This window comes from Populus alba, chromosome 14, assembly GCF_005239225.2.
Source record: "Populus alba chromosome 14, ASM523922v2, whole genome shotgun sequence".
Taxonomy (NCBI): Eukaryota; Viridiplantae; Streptophyta; class Magnoliopsida; order Malpighiales; family Salicaceae; genus Populus; species Populus alba.
Window position 1 is genome coordinate 6,263,355 of NC_133297.1, and position 11,791 is coordinate 6,275,145.

At 34.5% G+C, this 11,791-nt stretch overlaps 3 protein-coding genes across 5 annotated transcripts in view; all 3 read left to right on the forward strand.

The window, feature by feature from the left end:
* LOC118041379 (uncharacterized) overlaps window positions 1–2,604 on the forward strand; it is a 7,440-nt gene extending 4,836 nt beyond the window's left edge. For all 3 annotated transcript variants that reach the window (XM_035048686.2, XM_073404475.1, XM_035048684.2), the window contains exon 3: window positions 2,275–2,604. In XM_035048686.2, the coding sequence (XP_034904577.1) occupies window positions 2,275–2,361 (87 nt within the window). In that variant the 3' untranslated portion in view covers window positions 2,362–2,604. The remainder of the gene's footprint in view (window positions 1–2,274) is intronic.
* Window positions 1–7,223, forward strand: part of LOC118041698 (uncharacterized) — a 25,565-nt gene extending 18,342 nt beyond the window's left edge. Inside the window, exon 8 of the transcript XR_012167898.1 lies at window positions 7,213–7,223. The gene's annotated coding sequence lies outside the window, so the exon portion shown is untranslated. The remainder of the gene's footprint in view (window positions 1–7,212) is intronic.
* On the forward strand, window positions 4,373–11,043 carry LOC118041498 (NAD-dependent malic enzyme 59 kDa isoform, mitochondrial). Its single transcript, XM_035048862.2, has 19 exons — window positions 4,373–4,696; window positions 5,030–5,126; window positions 5,520–5,638; window positions 5,727–5,894; window positions 6,057–6,185; window positions 6,453–6,513; window positions 6,665–6,768; window positions 6,857–6,940; window positions 7,071–7,177; window positions 7,340–7,442; window positions 7,729–7,836; window positions 7,993–8,058; window positions 8,424–8,496; window positions 8,588–8,674; window positions 8,853–8,907; window positions 8,995–9,066; window positions 9,640–9,702; window positions 10,228–10,342; window positions 10,731–11,043. Exons 1-19 carry the CDS (start codon window positions 4,556–4,558, stop codon window positions 10,800–10,802), a joined length of 1,824 nt encoding a protein of 607 aa, XP_034904753.1. The 5' UTR covers window positions 4,373–4,555; the 3' UTR covers window positions 10,803–11,043.
* Window positions 11,044–11,791: the final 748 nt, after the last annotated feature.

Genomic DNA, 11,791 nt, shown 5'->3' on the forward strand with positions numbered 1-11,791 from the left:
ATGACTAATCTTCCTAGTTCTAGATTCTTCAGGTCTCCACCAACTCTCTTATCTAGTGCAAGTGCTCAATAATGTTATTCTAGCTATACAAGAACAACTTCACGCTCTTCCATTCCATCAACAAGAGATACAACACATAGCTTCATCACATGCACTAGGTGCACAAAGATAATTCTAGTTCTTTAAAGGGAAAAGACAAAATGATGTGTCAAGTAGGTACAATACCCCAACTCTCCAAAGAAGTCATTCTCATTATAAAGAGCACTCTTTAATGAGTCATAATCGTAAGTGTGACTATCACCATGAATCTTCTTCAAAGCCTCCCTCACATGCTCTCCTTCGAAAAAGTCCTAAACATGAGATGAGATTAATAACTGCACAAGCTCCTAAGAAAGAATACCATTCATACCAAGTGAGAGACTCTCCACTTTGTCAATCATTGAGTGTTACACACTCATCTCTCCAAAAACTGTCTTTGTGAAGGCCAACTTGGATAATTGCGATGGCTTTACATATTCCAAAGAGCACGTACAAAATGTTAGAAGCATCCTATAGCTTGCAACGCAAAAAAGTGACGCTACATGTAAAATTTTCCCAACAATATTTTGTGGATCTGCTGAGGTATGATATCACAGTCTTGAGTCGGGCTTCATCTTTGACCTTCATGATCTCTCTATTAAGCTCGTCTATTGTTTCAACACTAGTTTTTCAGCTAAAACATTCTTCACTATCACCCAACGAGAAGATAAACACTAAATCATATCTCCAAAGATTTAACGAGGAAATGCTAAATGAGGAACGATGAAAGATCTACCTGAACCCATTGTCACTGAAGCTTTGATCAATGGAGTCTACAACTACCTTTTCTGGTAATGCTTGTATACTCTTTTTGACAGGACCTAACGCGAAATAAACAATGGAGAGCTATACTCAAGTAGAAGAAGCAAGTGTCATATCAAACTGAGACACCTTCATTTTCAGAGAGCAGAATCTCAACAACACCATCAATCTTCCACCAGGACATCTAAGAGGAGCACTACGAGATCCATTCGTGATTGTCATTCCCTAAACTCTTGACCACACCTCTTACTATTATTTCTTGCTATTTAGGGAAAGTATTTTGTGCAATACCTTCCTCACAGTAAGAGTGGCATGCACACAGGGAAATCCTAATAGGTTTTTTTAACTTTCACCTTGATCACGACCATGACATCGAGGAATGCCATGCCCTGAAAATGAAGATAAAAAGATTGATCTCCATGGGATATCTCCATCATTTTGTGCTACCTAGATTAGATAATTTTTTAAAATTGCATCTCCACAACATTTTAAATAAAAATAATAATGTTTCTTCATGTCTAGTTTATATATCATATCACATAGGCACTGTTCTAATGAAGGAATGCACAAGTTTCTTGTATATCAAAGGAAAAAGTTTTGATGATTAAAGTTCTTTTTAGTTGAGTCTGGGATTTTGCTGGAGATGAGTGTTTGATTGTATCTCAAGTAAGCCATTCCTTTTGTCTTGTGCTTGACTATTTTAAAGCCAAGGTGTTTAACTTCAACGGCCAACTTTTAGCTTTATCTCATTGTTCCTAATTTGACCATCACACATCCAGTTTCATTTCTAAGCTATTTTCTGAACTATGTACTTTTTTTTTAATATTAGTGAGTGCACTATTCCGTCCCTGGGGTGTCTTCATGACCTCACTCTTAAAAGTTGAGGAACAACTCGGTCACTGAGAGTGATGGTATGAGTTGATTGAATGTTGATCCATTCCTGAAATGCTGTGACTTGTGAGATAGTACAAAAAGATTGGGAGAATAGATTTTTTAATTGATCCTCTGATGGATTGTAGCCCTGATCTTCCCCTTTTTTAGGTTGAAAGGAACTAGTTGATATAGAGGTTGTATAGACTGATAGGGAATGGTGAACCATTCTTTGTTTTCTATCGAGAGACTGCAACATTACTGTTATGGAGCTCTTTTCCTATCAAATAGACATGATGCTGATGCATTTTACGTTAATGGATATTTTGGTTTTTCCTTCTTTGTTTCATACTGTGTTCACTTAATTTAATGACACCTTTTGTTACAAGGATGAGTATGATCTAGGCAATATGCGTGGAGCTTTTCTAACACAAGTCCAATGCTCCAGTATTAACTGAGCAGAGTAGGGAGCTGAGAAGAGAGAGAATGTTAGCAACCATCTACTTGACTATAATTTATGTTTGGGGGTTGAAATCATAACCTGAGAAGATGTTTTTATTGCAGCAACGGCCACATCAACCTGTTCGCCCAATTCCATCACAGCTCTGGTGCAAGAACTTTGGGACTAAAGATTACAATGACGTGCAGTAACTTTTGGAGCTTCAGTTGTAACTTTCAGCATGGCAAAGCGCCTGCTGTATCTTTTGATTGCAGGTTTCAGTAAATTGAGAATGTTCTGGTAATACTAGAATAAGATTTAAATCGTGCAACTTAAGGAGTGGGTATGATCTTACTGTTAATAAATTGCCCTGTCCTGTTTTCTGCCATCAAGAAAATGTTGAAACTGATGTTTGAAATTGCAATTTTGATGCTATTTTTTCCCTTTCGTTATAATCTGAGCCATACTGTTAATAAATTGATAATTTTTTATAGTATTTTTTTTTTATGATTTTACCATGTTGGTATAAAATAATATATGTAAAAAAATTATTTTGATGAATTTTTAAGAAAAAAACACTTTTAAAATCAATATTAACGTAATTTCAAAAACACACTTGGAATTCTTCAATGTTTCAACATATTTGCACTCTATTTCAGGAACAAGATGGATTAAACGCGACAAAGATAACACAACAGTATAATCAGTGATGCGAGTGGGTGAGACTAAACAATCAGATGCCTATGATCCAAATTTCCTGCTTGGCAGCTGAAATTGACTACAAGCTTGGGGTTCTCATTGTTTGGAGCGGTCAAACAGTCCCAGCTAAGTCGCAAGTAGGATTTAGTGAAATTTGATTTTTTTTTTCATGACATGTTAATATAAAAAATAATTTTAAAAAAATAAAAAAATATATAATTTTAATATATTTTTAAATAAAAAATATTTTAAAAAATAACTATTTTTACATTATCAAACACAAAAAAAAATATGTATATAAAAGTGAAAAGGGAAATATGCGGAAAAAAGGTTGAAAAGGGAAATATGCGGAAAAAGGTTAAGAGGCGATGGAAGATGATGATGGTATATTCTTGAACTCCTCGGAACAAAATCTACAACATCTCAATTATTAATACCTTGTTGATATATATAAAAAAAAAAAAAAAGAGAAAATGTATTAACACCTCATGCATGCCCAAGCTGTATCTTCTTGATTAATGCTTTATTTTATTCCTCTAACAGCATGAACTTTGAATTTTCATCACTGCTGCGCTCAAAATTAAAAAGCCATTGAATTCAATTATATTTTTGAAGTTTTTTGAATTTTTTTTATTTTTAAATTAAAATTTTTAATATTTTTGTATTGTTTTAATATGCTGTTATTAAAAATAAATTTTAAAAAATAAAAAATATATTATTTTAATAAATTTACAATAAATTTATTTTTTTTAAAAATAATATTTACCGTGATATCCAAGAAAATAGAAGCTAAATAGCTCAAAATTAATAAGCTACTGTGATTCAATTATTCTTGAATTTTTTAGATGTTTTATTTATTTTTAAATATTTTTTTATTGCGATATGCTTTATTATTAAAAATAAATTTTAAAAAATAAAAAATATATTATTTTAATATATTTATAAATAAAAAGTATTTTAAAATTGTAGTCTCAATCAGAAACTTAATAGCTCTGGTCCCCCCTTTGTCGGATACGTTGATGCATGAACAAGGATTGACGTTTTCTTTATTGGGTAGAAAAAGAAAGGGGTTTATATTTCTAGAATAGCCCTTAAATGATAAGATAAAATAATCTGGTGCTTAATATTTCTAGTAAATACACTTTGATCCCGATATGATAGTTTACCTGATGCCCTTACTTATAGGAATGTCTTGCTCCATGAAAATTGTTCCACATATATGATATACCTTAATAGCTAAAATAAAATTAAAAAAGGAAAAAGAAAATCAAGAGTTAACCAAAATATCTGAATCCACGTGGCAGGAATCCACAGGAGAATCGTCCGCTTAAGTGACTGTAACCTACCCGATTCAAATCCAATCCGGCCACGTGCTACCGGCCCCCGGTCACTTAAATCCCAACACATGCCCTTCCTGCCCGTTATATCACTGGGCAGCCTTGCCTTTTGACAGACTGATATAGAAAATAAATAAAAATAAATAAATATTTTTTTAAATAAAATAAAATTCTTTCATGACACGAGGTGAATAATAATTTATCAACTCATTATGAATAGACCTGAAGCGTGGACTTGGTTGAATTATTATTATTATTAATACCAGTAAGATGCAGTGAAGCTCTTTTTTTTTTCTTTGTTTTTTAGATTTTTCGATTCAGCTAGCAAGGTCTGCGAAGTTCTAGATTTGATTGAATTGAGGGAAAAATAATGTGGAGGGTAGCGCGATTTGCGGCGTCGAATGTGCGCAGTTCGTCGCAGTGGCGGTTTTTCTCCGCGGCTGCGATTCCTGGTGCTTGTATTGTTCATAAACGTGGCGCTGATATCCTTCATGATCCTTGGTTCAATAAGGTTAACATTTCTTTATTTTTATTTGTAACGGAATTTTCAAGATGGTTGCTCTGCTACTCTGTTCCTCCTTGATCTTTCTTTTTAGTTTATTAGGTATTTTAGCAAGAAAAAGAAGATCAAGATTTAGTAGAATTCGTGAGTTGTGATTTGAGTTGGATTTGTTTAAGTAACCTCATATCTTCTTGAAATCCCTGACTTTTAAATGTAATATGTTTTTTTATTTTTGTGAACCATTTTAATACTTGCTGTTCACAAAATAAAGTCATTTTATTTTTATTTGATTTTATTTTTCAGATTTTCATGGTTTCTGGTTTTTTTTTTTTTTTTGAGCAGGATACAGGATTTCCTTTGACTGAAAGAGATCGACTAGGACTACGTGGTTTGCTTCCACCACGTGTTATATCCTTTGAGCAACAATATGATCGTTTTAGTAAGTTTAATACTGACCTCCTTAAAGTTGTTAGCATCTGCTTTTCGCTTAGGTAAAATAAAGCTAATGTGGTTATAGAATTTTAAATGTGGATTAAGTTGAAAAATAAAAATTGATGAGTGGAATAATTGATCAATCCACAATAAATTTTCCTCTGAGATCTCATAATTCATGAATTAACTAATCAGTCAATTAGCTAGGCTGTTAAATACAAAGTGCAGTAACTTTTGCGAAGCATGTTTATTGGAATCATTTGATGTCTCCTCTTTATAACTGGAATTTTGAGGAAAGCTTTTCTGTTTTCTTTTTCGCTGCTCCATCTCTTTAAATGAATGGTCTCTCGGTTTGGCACTTTAACTAACATTATTAAGTTTTTTGTGTTTTGGTTTTTAGTGGAATCATATAGGTCCCTTCAGAAGAATACTCAGGGCCAACCATACAGTGTTGTCTCCTTAGCAAAATGGAGGATCTTGAATCGACTACATGACAGGAATGAGACATTATACTACCGAGTAAGTTCCGTTGCAAATCTCATCTTGAAAATATTAAAATCCATTTGAAATTTAATGTGCTTTACATTTTATGTCTTTTCCTTTCCAGGTTCTCATTGATAATATCAAAGATTTCGCTCCCATTATATACACTCCAACAGTAGGGTTAGTGTGTCAAAATTACTCAGGATTATTTAGACGCCCACGTGGAATGTATTTTAGTGCAAAGGATAAGGGAGAGATGATGTCAATGATCTACAACTGGCCTGGTCAACAGGTACTGTGTGAATCTTGAATGAATGTGGCAAATAATACAGAATCTTCCTTTTGCCTCTCTTCCTTATTGGAGATTTGTCGTTGATAGAGTAATGAAGATTGTGTTTTACTCTATTCATTATATCATAGGATCATAGGTTTAAATTCCATTTGTGTGGTGCAGGTAGACATGATAGTCCTCACTGATGGCAGCCGTATTCTCGGCCTGGGTGATCTTGGAGTTCAAGGAATTGGAATACCTATTGGAAAACTTGATATGTATGTTGCTGCTGCTGGTATCAATCCACAGAGAGTATGTACCCCTCTTACCCTCCCTGGTTTTCTGTGTGTACTTATTAGCTCTGTTTAAATATTTATATATAGAATTTGCTGTTACTGTGCTTGTTTTATCTGCATTTATAAAGATATATTATGAATGACCCGGCTGTGTATGCTTGAAGATCTGGAGTCTCTTTAACTTTAGAAACTATATTTAATTCTACTCATTATGATATATTATTTGCTTTGTTACTTAATCTGTTACCACTTGTAGTACTGAACCTATGTTCATGGCTAACAGATACTCCCAGTTATGTTAGATGTTGGTACTAACAATCAAAAGCTGCTTGAAGATCCTCTTTGTGAGTAAAGCATGCGAGTTCATGCCATTCCATCCCTTTTGGATCATATTAATTTATTGTTTTTTTTTTTTTTTAAAGAATGAACATATTATACGAAGTGCCCTTTGAATCTGCTCTTTCTAGCAAAAAACCTTATGACTTGTTTTCACAGATTTAGGACTTCGACAACCTAGGCTGGAAGGAGAAGAGTATCTATCGATTGTTGATGAGTTCATGGAAGCTGTTCATACTCGCTGGCCCAAAGCCATTGTACAGGTATTGCCTTTTTTTGAGAGTGTCACTTTTTTTTTCAATAGTGTGTGGTCTCATTCATGCCACTAACTTGATTTGGAAAATGTGCCAGTTCGAAGATTTTCAGATGAAGTGGGCATTTGAAACACTGCAAAGATACCGTAAAAGGTTTTGCATGTTTAATGATGATGTACAGGTGAGTACTGAGTACTTGCTGTTGTATGCCAGTATATTATAACGTGGAGCATGTAATTTATTGCCTAGGGCCATACACTATCATCGATGATATGCAGTTATGGAAACTGTGCTTACTATTGATGTTATAGGGAACTGCTGGTGTTGCACTTGCTGGATTACTGGGAAGTGTGAGAGCCCAAGGCCGACCATTGTCTGACTTTGTTAACCAAAAGATAGTAGTAGTGGGTGCCGGGAGGTACTTGCAGAAAATCATTGACTTTCTCATCTTTTTAACCCCCCCCTCACCCAAAAAAAGAAAAAGAAAAAAAAGAAAGTAATGAGCATACAATGATTTATCTATTGCTTGCATGTACTAATCCTCTGCGTTATTTTACATTTTCTTTTTTCCTTCTTACAGTGCAGGGCTTGGTGTCCTTACCATGGCAATACAGGCTCTTTCAAGAATGTCCGGGAACAATGAAATGACTGCAAAGAATCAATGTTATCTACTTGATAAAGATGTAAAACACTACACTTTTCTTTATGACTGCAGCATTTGCGATATCTTCTCTGACATGCCATCAGGTCTTTATCCTTGATAAATGGATCATAGATCTGATGGCTTTATGAGATTATTATACTGGAGGCATAATATTAGTGATTTTTTTGTTGTTGGTTGGCGAGGAGAATAAATAGATGTTATTTATGATCAATGGCTATTTGTTGATAGGTGTGATTGAAATATCATCTGCATGCATGGCGTCATTCACTAAATTATGTTTGAGAAAGAGATTTGTCTGTGTGCAGGGTCTCATCACAAAAGAGAGGAAAAATCTTGATCCAGCTGCAGCACCCTTTGCTAAAGACATAAAAGATGTTGAAGGACTTAGGGAGGGAGCTAGTCTACTTGAAGTGGTAAAACTTACTAGAACTTATGGCAGAAATTTTATGACCTATGTGGAAAGAAGAAGCATACTGTTTACCTGCTCAACCTCGGAATTATACTCTGTAAATTTGTGTACTATTTTTTTTTGTAAGAGTTCTAGTTGCTGACAGTCAAATCCTGTTCAGGTTAAAAAGCTGAAGCCCCATGTGCTTCTTGGTTTGTCTGGAGTTGGTGGGATCTTTAATGAACAGGTAAGGTCCTTGGTCCTTTCTTTTCCTTCATTGTTCTTCATAATTAGCTGTTACTGATGTTTGATGCAGTATTGCCTTGCTTATGACTGGCAGGGGTTCGACTGTCTTTATGGCATTAGTTTTACAACCGTGTTCAGACAAATGAGTTCAACCTGAATTAAAATAAAATACTGAATGAATAATGTTTTATCCCATCTTCTTTAGAAAAGAACTTTGAACTACCCACTAACATGGCCCTTACTAGGAGCTTAGTAAGTTAGTTTCCATACAGTCCCCAAGTACAAAATTGAGCAATGTTGCTGTCAAATAATTATGCATTCACTGTTACCCTTCCATCTATCTTAATATTGATTGGAATGAATCAGGTGCTCAAGGCCATGCGAGAATCAGATTCACCTAAACCTGCTATTTTTTCCATGTCAAACCCCACGATGAATGGTTTGCCTCGGCAATCCCCACAAACTTGCAGAATTTATGATGGCGGCTGCTAGATTTTTTTTGTTGACTGTCTGTGTTTTCTATGGAACAGCTGAATGCAACGCTGCTGATGCTTTCAAGCATGCTGGACCGAATATAGTTTTTGCAAGTGGAAGCCCTTTTGAAAATGTTGATCTAGGTACAGTACTTTTGTATTGATGTTTATTTTGTTTGGAAGTCTTTTGACAGAATATAATGATGATCTAGAAGCATTTTTCCTGTTTCTCCATTTAATAAAAAGTTCATTCTAAATCATGGTATATTCAATTCTGACTTCAATGATTTATCACCTTCAACGATCATTTATGTGTTTGCAGGAAATGGAAAAGTAGGACATGTAAATCAAGCAAATAATATGTACCTGTTTCCTGGGTTCGTGTCTCTCTGGTTTTACTCTTTGACTTTTGCCAACCAGGCTTAAATAATGAAGTTATATATAATTTTATTTCCTATTTTCAGGATCGGTTTGGGAACTCTTCTCTCAGGTGCACACGTTATAACTGATGGAATGTTACAAGCAGCTGCTGAATGGTATGGATATGATAATTTGCTCACTTGCCACCTTTCCCTAACCTGAAACTGTTTTGCTTTATTTGAAAGAACTGTAATTGTTACTGTAGAAAGGTCCTAAATGTTTTCAATGAAAGTAGTAGTCTACTCATTATGATGCAAACTGATGCATTGTCCTATCATTATCAAATAATAAGCTGGCTGCCACATTTTGGGTGGCATTTGGTGTTAACCCTGCATCTTGTATTTTTGGATTGATAGATCTATAAGTTGGTATAAACTTTATGATTTACAACTCTCTCAATCTTTTGCGTTATGATATTTATGCTTTGATAGTTTTAATAAGCTGTCATATGATTCATGCTCACCTAGATGCTTCCAGAATTATTTATTTAGTTGATTTTCTTAAACATCTACTATTGGTGAACAAAAATTACCTTCATAATAAAAACCCGGAAAACATATCACGTTCATCTAAAGTTCTGCAAGTTCTCATTAATGTTAGGTTGATATTTTTTACCATCTTTCTGATTATATCACTTGGCTTGAAGTTTCTATTCCCTTTAAATTGCTGCTATGATTTAATTTGCACAGCCTCGCTTCATACATGACGGATGAAGAAATCCAAAAGGGCATATTGTACCCATCTATTGATAGGTAATGTTTTCAGATGTAGGTGGTTACATTATTTATTATTTATTTAATTTTTTTTTTTTTTTTTTTGGGGTGGTGGGGGGATTTCTTCCTGCATTTTGCCTTTTGAAATATTAAGTCTTGCATGACTGCAACCGGCATATTTATAGCATTTATACAAGTTTGCAGACAGTATAATTCTGCAAACCATATCATCTTCCTTTTGGTTCATGTTATGCTAAAAAAACTCATTTTCTACTTGTTGCTTATTGCTGGAATTTGAGCAGCCAATCATTCCATGGAAGGGCAAGGATGGAAGCATATTATCATTTGCTTTCTATCATGGTTTAGATAAACATCATGTAATTAAACTTGAGAGGTAGATTGACAATGGATATTGGATATTAGCTTTCATATTGTAATAAAGTGCAACTTATTTGTGGCCGACACCCATGGTTGCCTTGCCTTACTGGGCAGTTCTCATCATCACAAAAAAAAAGTTATGATGTAGGCGTGTTGTTGACTGATGCCATATTGTTAATTATGCAGTATTCGACATATTACAGCGGAGGTTGGGGCTGCAGTTGTGCAAGCAGCTGTTGAAGAAGACCTGGCAGAAGGACGTGGTGATGTAGGCCCCCGGGAGCTCAAGCACATGTCAAAAGTATGTTTCATTACTGAGTAAATGCAATCCTTTTGATAAAAATATGGCCAGTAAAATACAATTCTATTTTAAATGAACTTATGTTGAAGTAATATGAGAAGTGTTAAACAAATAGAGGAATGAATATATGCAAACATGAACTCCTTTATCTTTGTTTTATATGTATATAAACACCTTCAGATTTATGATTTCTTTGTCAAAAGTAATTGAGTATTTGCACTCTAAGGCCTTGATATAAGGAAATTACCATCTATTCCTTGCATACCTTGTATATAAATAATGTCTACAAGCCTTTACTTGCGAAACAACTCTGTAAGAATTATCTAATCAATTTTACCGTGAGAATGCTTTGAAGTATCTTTTATTATTGCTGTGATTTTGGATGCAGGAGGAGATTGTGGCATATGTCATGCAGAGTATGTGGTTCCCTGTTTACAGCCCTCTTGTTCATGAGAAATAAGGCTCGACTCATCTTTTCCGTTGGGGTAATTTTCTTCAAACCATGTCTGAAATGCTGCATCCAACCTCCATATTCTTGGTTTCTATTTTCCTGTGAACTCGTAACTTGCTAACTTCAGAAACAGAAGAAGGGCAAGTAATGGAAACAGGAACTCAATATTCTTCGATAGCTCATCTGCTTGAGCTATGAATTGTTAATGAGAAGGATTTATTTATGTACAATACTGAGCTCATTTTCTCGAGGCAGTGTTGCAACTGATCTATTGTTCTTCCTTTTCTTTTTCGGGATTTTGTTTATAAGATCGATTGCAGCGCAATTTGCTTCCTCCTTTTATTGATCTGATCATCAGATGGCGGGTTTGAATTGAACTGAGTTGAAGGGTAAGGGAATTTGAAATAAACCAGCTGTAGCTCTCAATAACCAGCTGTAGCTTATATTGAAAGGCCACTCGCGCACCCTATGTCTCAATCTTGGTTGATTGCACTCGAATTTTGCTTAAACGCGGGTCCGTGAGGAAAACCTCATCTTCTCCTTTCCAATATTCTTTAGGAATAGATTCTTACAGCCCTCAATGATCATCAAGAAACTAACCTCTACTTCCATCATCGCAATTAAATCATGATCAAGAAATCAAAGCGCATTTTCTTATATCTCTGAAGGCTATTTATGATTTTTTTTTATTTAATAGAAAAACATATGACCTTCACGTCCAATTAATGACAGAAATGGACTGGGAATTTAACAAATTTATTTTTGGTGAATAATGTATTAATCTGTTGGATTTTTCACCACAAAAATTTACGGAAGTAGGGGGGTGTTTTGGGATTTCACTTGTTTAGAGTGATATTTTAAAACTAAACGAGAGAAGTTATACTAATTTAAGAAAAAAGGGATCAGACTAAAAGTTTTGATAAATAACTCAAGGGCTAAAAATCCACCACTAAGGTTCTGGTTTAGATAATATTCATATTTTTAAGAGCTTAAATTAA